At 39.6% G+C, this 21174-nt stretch overlaps 1 protein-coding gene across 1 annotated transcript in view; it reads right to left on the reverse strand.

The window, feature by feature from the left end:
* Positions 1-20663, reverse strand: part of COL24A1 (collagen type XXIV alpha 1 chain) — a gene marked incomplete at its 5' end in the record, with an annotated part of 158077 nt that extends 137414 nt beyond the window's left edge. Inside the window, 2 exons of the mRNA XM_083360473.1 lie at positions 3454-3515; positions 20608-20663. Of these exons, the coding sequence (XP_083216599.1) occupies positions 3454-3515; positions 20608-20663 (118 nt within the window). The remainder of the gene's footprint in view (positions 1-3453; positions 3516-20607) is intronic.
* Between the last annotated feature and the right edge of the window lie 511 nt (positions 20664-21174).

Below are 21174 nucleotides of genomic sequence, written 5' to 3' on the forward strand. Positions count from 1 at the left end.
TTTGATGTTAAGCTATTACGCTAGGAATCAGGAGACTGTAAATTCTAGCCCTGTCTTAGACGCAAAGCCCACTGGGTGACCTTGTGCTAGTCACTTTCCCTTTGCCCTAGGAAGGAGGCAATGGAAAAATGCTTCTGAAAAACTTTGCCAAGAAAATTGCTGGGACTTGCCCAGGCAATGTTTGAGAATTGGACAGGATTGAATGCAAAAATAGAAGTATCTCTCATAGGATTTTCAGAGTTTGAGGAAAAATCATTAGATAAGGAATTTCTGAATGGAACAATAAGCACTTTTATTTTATCTTACTCAGTGCTCTGAAAGAATATAATGGGGGTTAGACAAGGAGGTTATTGTTTTTTTTTTAGTAGTAGTAGTAGTAGCAGTAGTAAATTAACCTGTAGCACTAGCATTCTGTTGAAGCTTGGTACCTTAGCGATTGTACATTTCTCTTTAACCAGCTTTCACAACCTGAACTTACAGCTAAATTTCAAAATTTCCTTGTTTTTGTTTTCTTTTGTTTGTCATCGTTGACTCCTGGCAACTGCCTGGACCAAGTATCAGTGTTTTGTTGGCAAGATTTCAAAACATCACCTACTTCCTAAGACTGAGAGAAAGTGACACACAATTGGTCACACAACTGGCTTTGTGCCTACAGCAGGACCAGAATTCACGGTCTCTCGGTTTCTAGTCTGATGCCTAAACCACTACATCAAATTGGTTCTCTATAATAATTCTCTTAGAAGATGCTTTAAAAAAAACGAGTGCTTTTAGAACATGTAATCCACTCCAGGTGCTTTGAGTTTTTTAAAAAAAACAAAAAAACCAAATCCATTAAGGATCTATTCTTTTTCTTTTCTCTGCACAGATGTTGGCATCTGACTTCATTTACTCTGTACATTAAAAAGAACAAAAAAAAAAGAAACCTCAAATGAGATTTGCAACAAATATTTATGGTTTGTCGTCTTGAAAATGACTTGTTTCAACTTCAGAAGACTGTGCTTTCTTCCCCGTTTGCTTGCAGATTTCATTAATCATTTTCCTACAGTGTGGGGGATAAGGGTAACTGTGCTGTTTTATCCTCTGACACACCATTGCCAAGGAAGCATAGTTAGAAAAGCCAACAAACTTTTTTTTCCTCTGTAGATGCCACATGTCTTCAATTTATTCTATATTTTAAGTGAGTTTCCGTTCTAAGAAGCTTAAGAGAAGCTGATATTGACAGACAAGTCAGACAATACATGTCTTTAGAGTGTCTCATCTCAAGGCTTGGGGTAAGCAATAGCTGTTTGAATTTATCATATATACATCTAATGCTCAAAGAGTAGCTATGTATGTAACAGAAAGGCTCCAATAAACTATTGAACTAGACCTATATTTGGGCTTTGCATTTAGGCTTCTTAAACAAGAATTCCACTACGAGCATAAAATAAGCAACACCACTCCAGCTTTTTTTTTCTTAACTAAACAAATTGATTGTTTATACCCAAATCCAAAAACAGCTCTTTGGGAGGCCAGATAAATCTTCTGAGTATATTCATGATCTGCAACTATGAAGAAAATCCTTAGAAGAGGATTCAGTTAACTCCAAAGTCAATAGGCCTGAAAGTGAAGCTCACTTAGAACATTTTGCATCTATCAAATTACGCTAAGCCAAAACAAAATGCACGATACTTTAGTGCAGTGTGTGAATTTACTAATCTCTCAACCTTACTCACTACATAGGATTGCTGGAAGGTGACTGTCAGGTGCAAAAGATCAGATCCACATGTGAAGATCCAATTAAACTCATTTATTGCTAAAAGGCGTATGCACAGGAATTTTCTCAACTAATGATTCGCACCTGCTTGGAGTTAGATAAGGCTCCATGGAATTCAAGGGGAGGGTTGGACCTAGTCTGCTAGTGGCTATAGAGAAAGTCTACGCTCATCCTTCTTTTAACTCCACCCACAGGTGTTGCCCCTCCTTCTTCTATAGTAACGTAGAAGAAAATGTCATGTAAACATTTCCTGGGCTTCTTGGAGAAAAGGCCAAGACTAATAAAAACATATGACGTGAATGGATATACAAATGTTTTTAATAAATAAGATATAACAAACCTATGAAACTTACATTTGCTTATTTGATGACAACCCAAAAATATCTTCTGCATAATAGTAAAAAAAATGATGCAAGAAGAATTTCTACTTATAACGATAACAGTAAATCGACATCCAGAGTGTTCTGAATGTCATACATTTTTTTACAATAACTACAAAGAACTTTTCTATAGCTAACTCTGAGAAGTATTTATTCTGTTTCTTAAGTTCTGAAAGAGAAGGAAATGTCTTGGAAAAGTAAAGTCCTTTCAACTCCTAAAAGCAAAGGATCCCCCGCACATGCTTGCTAGTCGTTTCTGACTCTAGGGGCCGGTGCTCATCTCCGTTTCAAAGCCGAAGAGCCAGCGCTTGTCCGAGGACGTCTCCGTGGTCATGTGGCTGGCATGACTAGACGCCAAAGGCGCACGGAACGCTGTTACCTTCCCACCGTAGTGGTCCCTATTTTTCTACTTGCATTTTTACATGCTTTCGAACTGCTAGGTTGGCAGAAGCTGGGACGAGTAACAGGCGCTCACTCTGTTACACGGCACTCGGGATTCGACCCGCCAAACTGCTGACCTTCTGATTGACAAGCTCAGCGTCCTAACCTACTGAGCCACTGCGTCCCTTCGTCATAACTGGGATGAAAATACAGTGAGATATCTTATCTTGTTCCCTGTGAAGAGCAAGCTAGGATCATGAGGTTCACAAGAGGGAAAATCAGACACTGGAGCTCCCCCAAAAGAGTCAGCGTTCTACATTGCCCACAGTCACTGTTAAAGAGGGGGGGCAAGTCATATAAATTATTTAAATTAATAAAATAAATAAAGATTCCATCCTGAAAGTTTTCCAACATTAGCATTGGGAATGAAGTGGAAGAGCCCAGACACCTAGGTCATAAAATGGATATATTGGAGCCTATAATTGCTACGTTCCCAATTTAGCTTTCCAGAGTAAACATCTATCCATTTCTCAGTAGTCTAAATACAAACAGTAACATAACACAATCACGTTTTTCAACTGTCTTCAGCACATTAAAATGTAATAAAAGAAAATAAATTTTAAAAAATGCAACTGCTTTTGATGGGCCTTAAAAATGAAATTCCAAATAAGTGTTTAATAAGCGCTTTGGGTTATCTTGGAAAATCCTCAAAAGTACAGCTTCAATTTTTATTTTGCTCCACCAAACAGCAAATGAGAGTAATCTCGAAAAGGTTAACATGTCTAAAGTGGTTTCTTTCAACTTCTGCATCCATTTCAACTCTGATGTTTGAATAAATCGTCAATCAAAAACATTTAAAGGTGATACTAACAAAATCAAAACTATACCTTTCTCTTAACAGATCATTCGAAATGTTCTGTAAGAGATGCTTCTTACCTTCTTGCTGTCTTTGCACACAACCCACAGCTATACATAGTGTAAGAAGGAGAAGGGTCTTCCTATAAAAGACAGAAATTTCATTAGACTTGACACATACCATACAAACAAAATATATAATGCAATATGATAATATAGTATAGTATAAATATAATACAGTGTAGGAATGTAAAAATACAATACAATACAATACAATAGGCATTGCAGCCTAGTGGTGAGGATACTTGCTTCTCACTTGGAAAGTTAAGAATTCAATCCTAGGTAGCAGTAGATGTTGCTCTACCAGGGCGCAAAGAGAAAATATCTGCTATGAACTCTACATAGAAATCAGGAAGGCCCCCAACTCTACCCCAAATTAAGGGATTAAAGAGTCGTAAAAAGGGAGATTTTTTATAGTATAGTATAGTATAGTACAGTATAGTACAGTACATTACAGTATTGCTACAATTGAACGGCCATGTTTAAAATGTCACCACATCAGATAACCCTTTGAATCTATTAGATACATTATAGTCAACATCTTGATTCATTGAATGTTCATCTGTCATTTGATGGGTGATCATTCAGATTTCCAGTAACAGTTCAAAACTATTTTGTATTTTCTTTCTCCCAATGTATTTCATTTTTCCTCTGGAACGTGTTGGCCCCTCTAGGACAGAATGCTTTGCTGGACAAGGCATCAGTCTAATACAGCATAGTATTTCATATGAGTGGACTGACATCTCCCAGATGTTTCCATGCATTTTTCCCTTAAAATATAATGCTCTAAATATCCTAGTTTCTTGCAGTTAAATGTGCCTAGAAATAAGGTGCATGGTTACAATTCATGGCTAGGGGTACATTTGACAATGTCATAGTGCCACTGAGGAAATTACATCTCACTGACATCCCCACTGTCAAAATATATCTACAGATAACTGCTTATTTTTTATTTTCTATGTTTACATGAACATCCCCCATAAGAAATGATACAGTAGCAGAGCACACTGCCTTGAAAACAAGTTTAAACAAGAGATAATAATAGACTATATTTAATCTCAGAATTGACCTCATCTCTGTAGCTTGAAACTGCTTTGTGAAGTGGATCTGTAAACACTGGCTATAAATGAACCTGGTTAGCATTAACTACTGTCATGCTAGAGCAGATATAATATTCAGCTATGATTAAAACAAGTCTGGAATGTGTAATATATTTTATATTTATATTAATTTATATTATACAGTAGGAGAGCAGCAGCAAGAAATGCCTATATTTCATTCTTTTTTTTCTTCCCGAAGCTTTTTTTTTAAACTCCTACCCATGGAATCCAAAAGGACAGAAAATATCCACACTAATCCTAAACTAATCTGACACATGCCTAAATGCTTCATCTGAAAGCTTGTTGCAGACAAGAACATAGGAATAGTGATCAGTAATGCCAATTTTCTGAAGGCATACTGTGGATTTGGCAGGCAGATGAGCTAGCTAGCTCACCAATCAAGCTCTTTTTGCCAGAGAGATCTTTCTGATTCATCCTAACCCTTCTCAGCCATTAATACTAACAAAATAGATTTGCTTGGTTTTTCTGTTCATATACTGTATGTCTATAAATCTTATCATTCTGAATTGTAATGACATAGCATTTGTAAACATCTGACACTTTCACAAATGAACCAGGAGTTTATTACTTCCTATATACTCAGAGAAAGGGACGCGGTGGCTCAGTGGGTTAGGACGCTGAGCTTTTCGATCACAAGGTCGGCAGTTTGGCGGGTTGAATCCCGAGTGCCACTTAACAGAGTGAGCGCCTGTTACTCATCCCAGCTTCTGCCAACCTAGCAGTTCGAAAGCACGTAAAAATGCAAGTAGAAAAATAGGGACCACTACGGTGGGAAGGGAACAGCGTTCCGTGTGCCTTTGGCGTCTAGTCATGCCGGCCACATGACCACGGAGAAGTCCTCGGACAAGCGCTGGCTCTTCGGCTTTGAAACGGAGATGAGCACTGGCCCCTAGAGTCGGAAACGACTAGCACGTTTATGCGGGGGAACCTTTACCTTTATATACTCAGAGAACAATAATATCTTATGCGCTAACAAAAGTGAAAATGAGTACTGAGAAGAAATTCTGATCCTGTCTACATATAAACAAACTCAAACATATCCAACTAAAAACATCAGAGAAAGAAGAAAATTTTTAATTTTTTTAAAAAATTTAAACTGCCAGAGGCTGCTGGGAAAGCTACAATACTGTGAGTTAAGGTGGGTGAGGAGCATAGTAGCGGCCCGCGTGCCTAATGGCGTGCAAATTACATAACTAAAAATCAAAATTAGTGGTGGTACATTCAGGGCAAGTACATCTGAGATTCCTTTCATCTCAGCATCTCTGGCTTAGTTTAGTGCAACACTTGTTTTGCAGCTGTTTTTCACAGCACTCTTTTCAAACTGGGAAAATGTCCTATCTGTACACAAATCACTAGTCTACAAGGACAGATTATTTATCTAGGGTCTGTAATCTGTGCTCTTCAGGCAGAAATTAGGTGTTCAGCTTAGCCCTTCTACTCTACTGAGCCTCCGCGCTATCAGCCCCCTCTACTTCAAAGATCCTGCAGGAGAAGGACAGTGTGGACAACTGTAGGATCTGGCAGGGTGACAGCTGTGAACCATAAACCCAAAGCTTTTGCTGTGTCCCTGCACAACAGATACAGTGCCCTTGCTGACCTTAATAGGGACATTAAGGAAACAGGTCAAGATAGTTGTGATGATAACTCAAATAAGCAGGGGACCATGGTCCGAGATGAACTTGTTTTTGACAGAAAGAAGTGCAAATCAGGTATTACATATCAGTCATGCAAGAAAAGAAAGGTACCCAAAAAGAGAAGCCACCTTCTGGTTGGTGATTCAATTATAAAAGATGTAAATTTAGGAAAGGACACAGAGGTTTCAAAAGAGGTCAGGTGTCTTCCAGGTGCTACTGCCAGCAGGGACAAGAAGCGAATTTTCAAAATAGTCAACAATGCCAGCAATGACTGTGATGTGGATGCCATTGTACATCTTGGCACTAACGATCTGTCCCAAAATGATGTACTCTCTGTACAGAATGATTTCCAGAGCTTGGGGCAGGAACTCAGCAGAATAGGCTGTAGGCTCACTTTTTCAGAGGTCTTACCAGTGTATGAGGAGCAAAATGGAAAAGGCCAGCGTATAGCAGAATTTAACATGTGGCTAAAGGAGTGGTGTAAAGGAGAAGGCTTTGGTTATATTAGTCACGATGTCTGTAGCTGGTCCAATGAAAAAATGTACAAAAGAGATGGTCTGCATCCATCCAAGAAAGGGACTGAGTTACTTGGCAATAAAGTCACAGCTTTTCTGGAGAAACATTTAAACTAAACAATGGGGACAGTAAGTTAATTGATACAGCACATCACTGTCCCCGGCAATCTAAGAAAATAGGGGAAGTCAGGCACCACACAAGTTATGTAGCAAGTAAACACAGGGTCAGTCATAAAGGACTCAAATGTCTGTACACCAATGCACAGAGTATGAACAGTAAGCAGGGTGAACTAGAAATTCAGGTAAATGAGGGCGGATATGATATTGTTGCCATTACGGAAACACGGTGGGACGAAACCCACAAATGGAACACACAGCTACAGGGATTTAAATTATTTAAAAGAAACAGACTAAACAAAAGAGGAGGTGGACTTGCTCTCTATATAAGAAATAACTTTATCTCTACAGAAATAGAGCACAACAATGATGAAAACTGTAAACTTGAATGCTTTTGGGTCAATATAAAAGGTGAAAAAAATGACATTGCCATAGGTGTATACTGTTGGCTGCCCAACCAAGCAGAGGAAATAGATGAACTTTTTGCTAGTCAGCTAAGGTATGTTAGGAAGCACATCACAATAGTAATGGGGGACTTTAATTACCCTGATATCAACTGGGAGACAAACTCTGCACCAAGTGGAAGATCAAACAGATTCCTGACAAACCTAGCAGACAACCTTCTCTCCCAAAAAGTAGAGAAGGGAACTAGGGGATTAGCCATATTGGATTTAATTTTCACTAACAGAGATGAAATGATAGAAAGTGTTGACGCCACAGGAACCTTGGGGGGAAGTGATCATGCAATATTGGAATTCAACATTCTGGAAGCACTAGCAATAGAACACAGCCAAACTAGAGTCTTGGACTTTAAAAGAGCTAATTTCAATAAGCTTAGAGAGACCTTGGGAAGAATTCCATGGATGAGAATCCTAAAGGGGAAAACAACTCAAGAAGCTTGGGAAATTTTGAAAAGTGAGATAATAAAGGCCCAGTCTAGCACAATACCAACAAAGAAGAAAAACAACAGCTCTCAAAAGAAACCAGCATGGCTGCATAAAGAACTCTCTGATAAATTGAAAGATAAAAAGGGTAAGAAGTATAAGAAGTGGAAAGAGGGGCACATAACTAAGGCAGAATATCAGCAAACAGCCTGTGCCTGCAAAGTTGAAGTGAGGGAAGCTAAGGCTCAAAATGAACTAAGGCTTGTGACCAAAGTCAAAAATAACAAAAAAAGCTTCTTTCAACATATAAAAAACAAGAAAAAAAGTTAAGGAAATGATTGGTCCATTAGTGGGGGGAAATGGCAAGAAGGTGACAAGCAACAGGGAGAAAACAGAACTATTTAACTCGTTTTTTGCATCTGTCTTTACACAAAGGGAAAAAACAGTCCAACCTACCAAAACCAGTGCCATAAAAAACAGAACAGAAACGCAAGTTAAGATAGGCAAGAAAATGGTAAGTGAGCACCTGTCCAGCCTAGACGATTTCAAATCACCAGGACCAGATGGATTACACCCCAAAGTTCTCAAGGAACTGGCAGACGTGATCTCAGAACCACTGAGCTATATTTTTCAAAGATCCTGGAGCACTGGGGAACTACCAGAGGACTGGAAGAGAGCTGAAGTAGTTCCCATCTTCAAAAAAGGGAAAAAAAATAGATCTAGGAAACTACAGACCTATCAGCCTGACCTCAATACCTGGGAAGATTCTGGAAAAGATAATCAAACAACAAATCAGTGAACACCTTGATGCAAACAAAGTCATCACTAAAAGTCAACATGGGTTTGTCAAAAACAGATCATGCCAGACAAATCTTATTACATTCTTTGACCAAGTGACAAAATTAGTGGACCAGAGGAATGCTGTAGATATAATTTACTTGGACTTCAGTAAGGCATTTGATAAAGTAGATCACAACCTACTACTTGATAAGATAGAAAAATGTGGGTTAGATAGCATCACCACCAGATGGATTCGTAGCTGCCTGACAGGCCGTACTCAGTGCGTGGTCCTCAATGGAGCCGCATCTACATGGAAGGAAGTGTGTAGTGGGGTGCCCCAGGGCTCTGTTCTGGGCCCAGTGCTCTTCAACATCTTCATCAACGATTTGGATGAGGGGATAGATGGGGAGATCATCAAATTTGTAGACGACACCAAGCTGGCAGGAATAGCCAATACTCCAGAAGATAGGCTTAAAATACAGGAGGATTTGGACAGACTCGAACACTGGGCGCTATCTAACAAAATGATATTCAATAGTGAAAAAAGTAAGGTTCTACATTTAGGCAGGAAAAATCAAATGCACAGGTATAGTATAGGTGGTACCTTGCTCAATGGTAGTAACTGTGAGAGGGATCTCAGAGTCCTAGTAGACAATCACTTCAATAGGAGCCAGCAGTGTGCTGCAGCTGCCAAAAAAGCCAACACAGTGCTAGGCTGCATTAACAGAGGGAGAGAATCAAGATCAAGTGAAGTACTAATACCACTTTACAATGCTTTGGTAAGGCCACACCTGGAATACTGCATCCAGTTTTGATCAGCACGATGTAAAAAAGATGTTGAGACTCTAGAAAGGGTACAGAGAAGAGCAACAAAGAAAATTGGGGGACTAGAGGCTAAAACATATAGGGAACGGTTGCTGGAATTGTGTATGTGTAGTTTAACAAAGAGAAGGGTGAGGGGTGGCATGATAGCAGTGTTCCAATATCTCAGGGGCTGCCACAAAGAAGAGGGAGTCAAGCTATTCTCCAAAGCACCTGAAAGCAGGACAAGAAGCAATGGATGGAAACTAGTCAAGGAGAGAAGCAACCTAGAACTAAGGAGAAACTTCCTGACAGAACAATTAACCAGTGGAACAACCTGCTTCCAGAAGTGGTGAATGCTCCAACGCTGGAAGTTTTTAAGAGGAGACTGGACAGCCATTTGCCTGAAATGGTATAGGGCAGGGGTAGGCAACCTCGGCTCTTTTATGACTCATGGACTTCAACTCCCAGAATTCCTGAGCCAGCATAGGAATTCTGGGAGTTGAAGTCCATGAGTCATAAAAGAGCCGAGGTTGCCTACCCCTGGTATAGGGTTTTCTGCCTGAGCAGGGGGTTGGACTATGTAGATGACCTCCAAGGTCCCTTCCAACTTCTTCTTCTTCTTCTTCTTCTTCTTCTTCTTCTTCTTCTTCTTCTTCTTCTTCTTCTTCTTCTTCTTATTATTATTATTATTATTATTATTATTATTATTATTATTATTATTATTATTATTATATGCAAGTATAGTAAAAGATCATAGTTTTCATCTAAGCAAGGGAGATTTTAGGGAATATGAAAAAAAAATGAAAGGGGATATTTAAATGCCAGCAAGAATATGTATTATTTACATGGCCAGCCAGATGTTCAGACTGGATTTGGCATTATTAACCACTAAGAGAATCTTTCCCAAGGACCTTTGGGTAGGCAAACGTGGATGTTTGATGGTGATAGAAGTATCATTGCAAGGTATAAGCTGTTCCAAGTAAGGCACTCTTTTTCAATTGACTGATGGTGAATCTGTCAATGTCAATGTGTTCAAGTGGTGCTCCACAAATTTTGGGATTACACCCAAAGTGCCTATTGCTACTGGTACTACCTTTTGCTTTCTTTTGGCATCATTGTTCTATTTCTATTTGCAGGTCTTTGTATTTTGTTATCTTCTCCAGGTCTTTCTCTTCTATTCTGCTGTCTCCAGGTATTGCCTCTTCCATTATCCAGTCTTTTTTGTCCCTCTTATTGACAGTTATTAAGTCTGGAGTGTTATGTGGCAGATGCCTATCTATTTGAATTCTGAAGTCCCACAGCAATTTAGCTTCTTAATTTTCCATGACTTTCTCTATTTTATCATCCCATCAGTTCTTGCTTGTACACAAATGATATTTCTTGATACTTTGTCATCCCATTGTTTGTAGTCAGTCTGTGCAATCTTCTTGCAGCAGATAACCAGGTGATCCACTGTTTCTTCAGCTTCTTTGCAGAGCCAGCACATTGTATGATGCTGTATATGATTATTTATTATCATTTGATGTCTTTTTTTAAAAAGTTATCTTTTAATAGCTTCAGTCAAGAATCGATGGGAAAATAGACAGATAGTTGGGAGCCGTTAAAGAAAATGTCATATGGATGATTATCCATTAAAGCTCAAATAAGCTCTGCTAACTGGCAGGCTAAGATAGAAAAAGACAGTATTTTAGGCACCCTCTTCTTTGGTTGTAAAAAGGTAAAGGTAAATGTTCCCCCGCACATGCATGCTAGTCATTTCCAACTCTAGGGGACGGTGCTCATCTCCGTTTCAAAGCCGAAGAGCCAGCGCTTGTCCGAGGACGTCTCCGTGGTCATGTGGCCGGCATGACTGGATGCCAAAGGCGCACGGAACGTTGTTCCCTTCCCACCGAAGTGGTCCCTATTTTTCTACTTGCATTTTTTACGTGCTTTCGAACTGCTAGGTTGGCAGAAGCTGGGACGAGTAACAGGCGCTCACTCTGTTATGCGGCACTTGGGATTCGACCCGCCAAACTGCCAACCTGATCGACAAGCTCAGTGTCCTAACCCACTTAAAATGAACACTTTGGTTATCATAGTACAACATATAAAACCATAATTAGCCATTTTTCCAGGTTAATATAAAATCTGAGCTAAACTTCTACACATTTCTTTAAAATGATTGTTTGGTTTATTGTTCAATGTGTCATGTAAAGTTTGAATTTATCACTATTTCTTATTTAGGTTTGCTATAATCCACACAGAAGCATAGTTCTGCCCCCAGCTTGGGGTTCAAGCCAGATTAAAATGCCCTGGCTATGCTATGAAGAGGTCAGCATACAGTCAGATTTATCAGCCAGCCATAGTCCTTTTGTTTTAGTATGTCCCAGAATGTCTACTGTTATTCTCTGTACTGGAGTTTCCATGATAGGCAAAACTCCATCCTTGCTGTCCCTCACTCATTGGCAATTATTATAGGGTCTTATATACTTGGTCATATTCCTGCTATATCCAGTCCAGAAAATTTTGCCTTACCCCTTTTTTTTGTCCACCTGGGTGTCATATGACAAGTTGAAGATGCACCTGTGAAACTTGCTGAGCACAATTAGTTTTCTGTGGGGCTTGCACATACGTGCATGCACACACACACACACACACACACACACACACACAAAGTGTTTGTGATACTTCAGTTCTGAGCTTGCTGGGGGGGGGGTTCGTCTCCTATATTTTTATAGACAAGTTCAGATATCCCTCTTGTTCTCTCTTGAACACTCATGTGCTCCTGACAACTGTTCCCAACAAGAGTTCTTTTTCCCCAGAGGATATATTTCTGTGGCATTCTATTGTAAAGGGTCCATGTGAAGGGGAGATGGATTCCTCTTTTGCTTTCTAAGGTACCTGGCCTTCCACCTGATGTATTTGCTTGGAATCGAAGTGTAGATCTTATTCCTTTTTTCCTGGTCCCTAAGAGAACTGTGTGCGCTCTCTTTGCTGCCATATAGTGCTCTTCCCTTGTCACATAGCCATGGTAATTCTTGTTCAAGTTATCCAGGAAGTGGGTCAAGGATTTTCACCCTCTTTAGTACTTTGGAAACTTGTATTTTTTTCACAGGAAATGCTAAGAAATTCAGATGGGTTGCAAGCAAAGGCCTTCTACTCTTTAAATTCCCACTTTCTAATTGTTAGGTATGTTCCTTCTTTCTTCTTTCTACTAGCTCCAGTCTCTTTAATTCCAGATACATTCACTTAAGGTACTCCTCTTGGAGTGCCATTCTTCCTTTCTTTTTCTCTAGTTCCAGTTTTTCATTCTGTCTAGGCTTAAAGGTAAAGGTAAAGGTTCCCCCGCACATGCGTGCTAGTCGTTTCCGACTCTAGGAACCGGTGCTCATCTCTGTTTCAAAGCCGAAGAGCCAGCGCTTGTCCGAGGACGTCTCCGTGGTCATGTGGCCGGCATGACTAGACGCCAAAGGCCCATGGAACGCTGTTACCTTCCCACCGTAGTGGTCCCTATTTTTCTACTTGCATTTTTACGTGCTTTCGAACTGCTAGGTTGGCAGAAGCTGGGACGAGTAACAGGCACCCACTCTGTTACGCGGCACTCGGGATTCGACCCGCCAAACTGCCGACCTTCTGATCGACAAGTTCAGCGTCCTAGCCCACTGAGCCACCGCGTCCCTGTCTAGGCTTAGATTCTTAATATATTGAATCTAATACTATTTGACTGTGTGCTGGCTTCCACAGGTACAATACTGTAGTCACAGAATCAGACACTATAAGATGCCTTCAGCTTTTCAGAAAAAAAGCATGTTTTCATGCTTTTCAACAGAATACAGGAAAACCATGCTCCTTAAATAAAGCTAGCTGTCCTATCGATAGCTAGAAGTGAATATAATTTGGGGGCATGGAAGTCTCTGTTTTTTAAAAAAAAAGATAAGGAGAAAAGGGGCGAGGGAGAGAAATGTCCATTAATCTGTCCCAGATTAGATGCCTTTCTCAAAAAAAGGGGGGGAAAGTGCTGGACTCCCCTTTGTAATACAGTGTTGTTGCTCTGTAGGAAAATTGACTTATCCCAAAAGGTAGGTGGCTGTAGATCTCAAAACTCCTATCCAAAGCATCTAGATTTTCATCCCTTGTCCACGTCTCCCACTTTAGGGTAGCAATTTGGTTTTTTTCCTCCTGCCATCTCCTATTTTCCATGTGTGTCTCAGCTGGCATCCTTCCTCTAACCCTGGCATCTGAGGGAAATAAAGCCCTCACTTCCTCCTCTGCCTTTTGGATGATTAAAAGGTAGAAACTTTTAAAAAAAATTCTATAGGAGCAGTACCTATAATGCTGAAGATGAAACAGGTTTCTGTCTTCTAAGGCCACCTCACAAGAGATAAGCAAAAATCGTATTTTTTTAAATGAAAGATAAATTGTGATAACTTTAGATTTTAAAATGCAGCCATTCCCTGTTGAAGGAGAAATACATAGCCTTGCTTCAATAAAACAGCACCTTCTAATCTAAGTGGATTAAAAAGAAACAAATCGTATGAAAGGTGCAGTGCTCCAAGCAAACCACACGATGGCTACAAAGCAGCTTGATGTAAAGAGCCTAGAGTTGGAGTAGAAATATTCTAAATCACAGGATAGTCTTAACAAGAAATTACTTACTCGTGCACAATCTGATACGTTTAAACACTGAAGTACACACACCTGTATAGAAAGATTTTTTAAAAATGGAGAGACTCAGACAGGATGGTAAAACGAAGATTAATACGACGTTCCTAACTTTTCAGAAATAACTATTGCTTGAAATAGGTATTCCCAAGGTCTCTATTATTCCTGAATTTCTTCCTTCCTGAGGCTTCTGAATTCTGAAAACGATTTTGGTCTTTTTCCTACTGTAGCCTCTGTCTATAGCTTTTGCTACCATTCTCTTCCCTTTTATACATAGAGAGAATAGAGAAGAGAGAGAGAGAGAGAGAGAGAGAGAGAGAGAGAGAGAGATGGAGGGCTTAAATTTTCTTCTCTAGTTGGGGGGGGGGGCTGCAGTGTCTCTTTATGTCTATGTGAGGAAGAGTCATTTCTCTTTATCTGTTCCTGCCTGAACTTTCCTTCATTTCTCTGTATTTGCTGCTGTCTGGCATATACTCTGACCAGCTGTGAAGGGGCTGGAGAGGCTTGTCATTCACAATAATCCCAGAAGCAAACTAAGAGCCATGCAGTTTTTGGTTTAATATGTTTCACATGCACACACACACTGAAGGAATACTTAAATGTCAACAGAAAATTATTTTGGCATCTATCTGTCATATAGATGTAAACCAACTATTAATTCAACCCAAGATTGATTCATGATTATTAAAAATGTGCATGCCTCTCTTTTTTTAGATTATTTATCCCTCTTTTATTATTTTGACAAATGATTCAGCCAATTATTAGAAATATGTTCAAAGTGCAGCACTGAATCATATACCATGACAATATATTAATAAGTCTAACATTGCTTGATATATGAAAGATGTATGATTTTGTGGCCTTTTTATCTATCTATCTATCTATCTATCTATCTATCTATCTATCTATCTATCTATCTATCTACAAAGATAAATAAAAATAAAAATATAAGAAACAAACACTGGAGCAAAATGCTTATGGGAATGTAAGTTTACTCTTCCCTGTGCAGTGCTTCATAGAGCTTTCAGACAATATTTCCCTCTGATATCAAAACATGAAACGGTTTATCACAGGCTAGCACTTTTGAGTTACAAGTTATTTCACCAAGGAAAGGAGTGCTAGGAATTGGTACATTGTTTGCAGCAGCTAAAAAGCTCACCTCAAAAGTTACATTTCATTCTGGCACTAATTTTGCAGTTCTGAAAAAAATGCTTATGACTTCTTTCCCTTCGTGCTTTTTTTAACACCCAATTCAAAATATTTTCCCTCATCTGGACTCAATTTACAAATCCTCAAACTAGCCAGGAAACTTATCAAAGACACTATCAAGAGAATGAGAAAGCAGTATGAAAAGATAAATGGTAAGTAAATCCACCCACAGCTACTTGATAAGTAAGCAGATGGACATATCCACTGACTCTAGAATAGTTCACTAAGTTCCAACTACAGAGATTGCATTTTAAAATACGGTAATAGTATATTGTACGAAATGTACCAGATTCATCTTGCAATTCATATGCATGTTTTATCTTAAAGAAAAAATGAAAATCCTAGGTTACTCAAGATAACGGCAGGAAAAGGTGGACAGGGAATTTCTTAAAAACCAAATGCTTCATGTGGCTAGATCTCTGGGAGATTTTCTGCAAAAGAAAATTAGCCTTACCGTTTACACTGGGTTCATGGAAACACTATGTAAACATTTTTTGCCAGAACTGTGGGATAAAAGTAGGCAAGTGTTTGAAGTAAATTCTCCAAACTTAATGCTTGTAACATCTGTTGGCTATGTTTATACACTCTCTAACATGGCAAGTGAGTAGCAACCTATTCAAAGAATAATTGGAACAAACCTTGGGAAGAATTCCTACTTAAAATTGAAAAAAGCTAGCATTTGTTTTCACACACTGCTTCACTTCTGCTCTAAGACATAATGTAAAACTTTATAGTTTTCCATTCCAGATTCCAGTTTCTGAGTTACAAACTAAAAGAACTAGAACAGCTAGGGCATGGGTGTCAAACTCGATCGTGTCACATGACATATCGTGACATTTTTTTTCCTTTGCGGAGCCAGGGTGGGCATGGCCTGCGCATGACCGCAGGCACGTGACCATGGGTTGCCAGTTTGACACCCCTGAACTAGTCACTAGGTACTGCTGTGATGCAAATATATTGTGAGGCTGTCATTTATACTGCTTTATATGTAACAGTGAAAAAAATGTTCCTTAAGCGTCTCTTTCACTAACTGACTAATACAGAAAGATAAAGCATATTGCAAGTGATTTAATTCCACTGAAATTAGTGGAAGCAAGCAGTTTTATGCAAATTCATGGCCTGACATCTATATCTATATTATTGTTTCATGAGTGTGAGAAGGCACAATTAGAGTATTTACAATCAGAGAAAATATATGACTAACCAAATGAAAGTCATTTTCTATGAGCAATATATCCAGTAATTTTATTTATTTATTTATTTAGGTACTAGCCAATCCAAACAGATCCCAGTATAAATAAGACAGAATAACAACCCAACATAACTAGATAAGACAGAAAGCAAGATGGTGAACCTAACCAACAACCTACATACAAACATACCCAAACATCTTTGCATTGTATATGCATTGTACTTCCTTCAGTTCCCCGACTGGTCAATAATAGAACATCAGTAAGTATTTTTAATGATTAAAGGCTAATACGATATTTTCCCCCAAAGCAGAATAAAAAGGGAATTACTTGCTTTTAGCATATGTTTTGCACAGGCTTGGAAATGAATGAATCGGACAAATTTTCTCATCAGAGCCAGTATTAGCCAGACTAACTTTCAGGAGTATATGCATTCAGTAGTAATGTCCAATGTCTCATATAACATATGGAACTTAGGTATATGCATTGGTGCTCAACTGAAGTATCACTTTCTGTATGATTTCCAACTCATAGCTGCATATCTTTGTTATAAGGGGGGGGGAAGTATCCCTGCTTTGATATTACCAGAGATAGACCTACTGTATGTTCTGATTAAATTTATCATTACTTCCACTGTACTATGTTTGTTTTTCCAAAAACCAACATTTAGGACAAGAACAATCTTACCATTAGGCTGAATAAGTCAGTTGCTTCAAGTGATAGGCATAAGATCATATTGGCAAAATAGAAAAGTCTGGGTATGTCACAACTTACAATATGCTCACCCCACCCCACCCCCAGGCAGCCATGCGAAAAAGAATATTGTTCTGTTATAAGAAGTCTCCCCAGTCTCTCTATACACAGAATAATATACCATACCCTTGGGCTGGTTCTGACATGGGAGACAGTGTCAAAGCAGGCTAGCAGTACTGAAAATGAAAGGTTAGTTATCATGTTAGGAAAGTTCAGAAACAGCAACCACACATTGAATACGTATGAAAATCTTCCCAACATATTTGTATTTCATATTGGTGTAACTTTCTCACACAAGAACAGAACCTGACTAGCAGGTTCTCTACGCACCCCAAGTCCACTAATTTCCTGGCCCACTTTTCCTGCATTTCTAAATGTGTAGTTGGTAGATACATCATCTATGGCTAACTTGTTCTACAATTCTCTCTATTGTGGTTTTTAAATATGAAGAAGTTCACCTGACCTTATTTACTATACCAATCATACTGTGATTTGTCACATCATTATCATCTATGGACACCAATGAGAAGTATCTTCTGCTTCTCTACCTGGAGTGAACATGATGACATTTCCATATTGATAATGTCAAAATGGTTGAGTTTAAAAATTCCTTCTCCTGAAATGAGCATTCAGTCAAACAATCCGAGAAAGGTTGGAATATAAAAAGTAGGTACCAATGAGAAGATTTCAGATTTTTTCCCCCGACTACTGCTTCTTAATTCACAGGTTGTTGTTTTTTTTGTCCTGGATCAAGGAATTGTTAGTCATGTGAATACTCACCTGCAGCTAAAATGTTACTGCCCAAACAGGTTTAGTACCTCGATAAAAACTAGAACATAAAAGCAGACACACATCTGTCATATACAGATTAATTCAAACCAGAGAGGCACAAAGGAAAGAAATCAGCCTTACAGCTTACAGCTCTTGACAAAAACGTCACATTGCTCTTTTGCTTATCCATGGAAAGATTACCTAGCATGCTAAAATATTTACTTGTAGAAAGCAAGCCTAACAGACTGCTGTACTATATTAACAGATTGGCTAGCCAATAGAAACAGCTCATTTTCTAAACAGAAACAAAGGCAAAGCCTAGGACAAGTGAAACTGCTTCCACAAAAAAAAATCACCTGGAGTTTTACGCTTGAAATCACACCAATATATCAACCCACGGCAAGTAATTATAAATGCTTCTTTGCTTCTGTTGGCTTCAGGGAAGAAAAAGATAATGACTCAAGATGAGCTAGAGAGAAAAGCTGTAGTTATAATTTGGCAACCTGACCACTGAAAATAGCATCTACCTGCAAAGTGAGACAAAAAATGTGAACTTGAAAAAAGTGTTCCAGTTGTCCAATTCATTTCCCTCTTCCCTTTCATATCCAAAAACAATAATCTTCAGAAACATTTTCTTTCTTACACAAACAGGGCTGCAAGATTGGGAAAATAAATGTTCTGGTACTATGTTCATGCCTAGGGGCTATTTAATACTTACAAATCACCTACAAAGATGTTTATTTTAGACAAGCTGCGGAAATTTTGTGCATACCTAAGTCTTGCAAGCAACATTCTCTAGCATGCAGTTAAACCTACTTAAAAATCAAAAGGTTTCATCTCTTTAAAAACATGCACAAGGATGGCCTTCCTAGTGAAGGAAAAAACCTTACAAAGAATTAGCATTTTCAATAGATTCTTAAAGATGTCCATAAGAATCTAGCTGCCTAAGAGATGCAGCTTAAGATAGAGCCCATCTCTTTACCTCAAAAGACCTTTCATTAACCAGAAAAGACAATACAAGAACAAAGTTTTGGTCTCTGTCCTACTAGAAATTCAAATGTAAGAAAATTCACAAAAAATAATGTTGGATTTTACTAAGCTTGAATATTCAGTAGGAGCAACTGAGTGAACATATAAGTGTGCTGACAGTGAAGGACTTTTCCATCATGGCTTGTTAGATTAAGTAAAGTAAAGGTAAAGGTTCCCCCGCACATGCATGCTAGTCGTTTCCGACTCTAGGGACCGGTGCTCATCTCCGTTTCAAAGCCGAAAAGCCAGCGCTTGTCCGAGGATGTCTCCATGGTCATGTGGCTGGCATGACTAGACGCCAAAGGCACACGGAACGCTGTTGCCTTCCCACCGTAGTGGTCCCTATTTTTCTACTTGCATTTTTACGTGCTTTCGAATTGCTAGGTTGGCAGAAGCTGGGACGAGTAACAGGCGCTCACTCTGTTACGCGGCACTCGGGATTCGACCTGCCAAACTGCTGACCATCTGATCGACAAGCTCAGCGTCCTAACCCACTGAGCCACTGCGTAGATTAAGCAGCACTAGATAAAACACACAAGTTCCTCTTCTCTTCTCCTTCTCCTAATAACAATAATAATAACAACAACAACAACCATCAAAGAAATAACACTTGAGAACTACAGATATGGTACGTAATCTAAGATACACGTTCTTTTTTTGTCTAGTTATATTTTATCAAAATGAATTAATTATAACTCTGTCCCATAATTAATATCCAGATCAAAGCAATATTTTTCAAGATCTCATGTTGGAAAGCAAAACTGAAAAGGTTAAAACAAATGCAAAAACTTTTAATTTTTTTAAAAAAATCTAGAAATCTCCCGGTCTTCTACCTCAACCTATCTCTGTAGATAATTTACAGCCTGGGACTCTTTCCATCCTAGGCAGGAATGGGAAACCTGCCAGCCAACTTTTTCCTTTTCCTTTTCCGCCACATGATTGCTTTAAAACATCAACGAACAGGATAGCCCAGCTTTCCCCAAACAGATGCCCTGCAGATGTGCTGCACTAGCTGGAGAAGGATGAGTTGTAGGCCATCCGACACTTGTAAAGGGTGCTGCATTGGGGAAAAGCTGGGGCAGTTTCATTAGGAAATAGATACCAAAAAATGATGACGATGACGATGATGAAGATCATCATGAGGAAATAAGTGGGGGCAAAGTTATTCCTACCGCCATCCTTTAGACTCCAGAAGACCTATGGAATACAGTGGTCCTTATTCTCAGTTAACACCAGCTGCCTGCAATTAGTGCAGGTTCGAATCCCACCAGGCTCAAGGTTGACTCAGCCTTCCATCCTTCCGAGGTAGGTAAAATGAGGACCCAGATTGTTGGGGGCAATTAAGCTGACTTTGTAATAATGCCGCTGGGGGGGGGGCGAAAGCCCTAATAATAAGCAGGCATATACATAGAATGAAGGCAACTGCTAAGCTTGTAAGCCGCCCTGAGTCTTCGGAGAAGGGCGGGATATAAATGGAATAAAAAATAAAAATAAATAAATAAAATAAACCATGTCCCAGGGACCACTGCTTTATTTATTCCCCTTGATTCTGAACCCGAAGCGGGACATCCATAGAAAAAAGGGGTCCGTATTTATTATTACTCCAGACCCTGACCAAGACGGGCGCAGTTGAGGGACCTCAGGCAGCAACCCGCCCTCTCGCCGACTGCTTCGGCCTCCCCACAAAGCCCCCCCCCCCGGTCCCGGCTGCCCTTTCTTCTACTCACGTTTGTGCCGTGGGAGAGATGCTTCCACTCCTTGTCCTTTGAGCTCCTAAATGCATTTGTATGCATTTGTCCGAGCAGCGAAGTTCTAACCGAAATCAGAAGCCAATTTCCCCCCCGGATCGCTCAGGGTTCAAGTACTGTCCATGAAATCGACCTCCGGGAACCTGGTTAAGTCGCTTCTCTTTGGCTTTGCCCAGTGCCTACTTCCCTTTTTAGCCTTTCTTCCACATAGTTTACAGTCCGTGGCCAGAACGGGAGGGAAATTCGCGTGTGGCTCAGGAAAAGACGTCTTTTTTTGTGTGTGTATGTGTGTGTGTGTGGTTTGGGAAGAATGCCTTTGTTTGTTTATTCGTTTGCAAAAGTGCTGCGCTCGACTTCGCTTTGCAACTGGGCTTGGAGATCCACAGCGAGGAGACGTCGGCGCTGGGAAGCAGCAACGAGGAAGAGTCGGTCGGAACTGGGAAGAGGCAGCACCTCCAGAAGACTAAAGGCTTAGCAAGGGGGTGGGAGGGGTGGGGGTGGCGGGGGGGGGGTGGGTTGGAAAAACGAAGAGATTTAAGATTGCTC

This window comes from Vipera ursinii, assembly GCF_947247035.1.
Source record: "Vipera ursinii genome assembly, chromosome: 3".
Lineage (NCBI taxonomy): Eukaryota > Metazoa > Chordata > Lepidosauria > Squamata > Viperidae > Vipera > Vipera ursinii.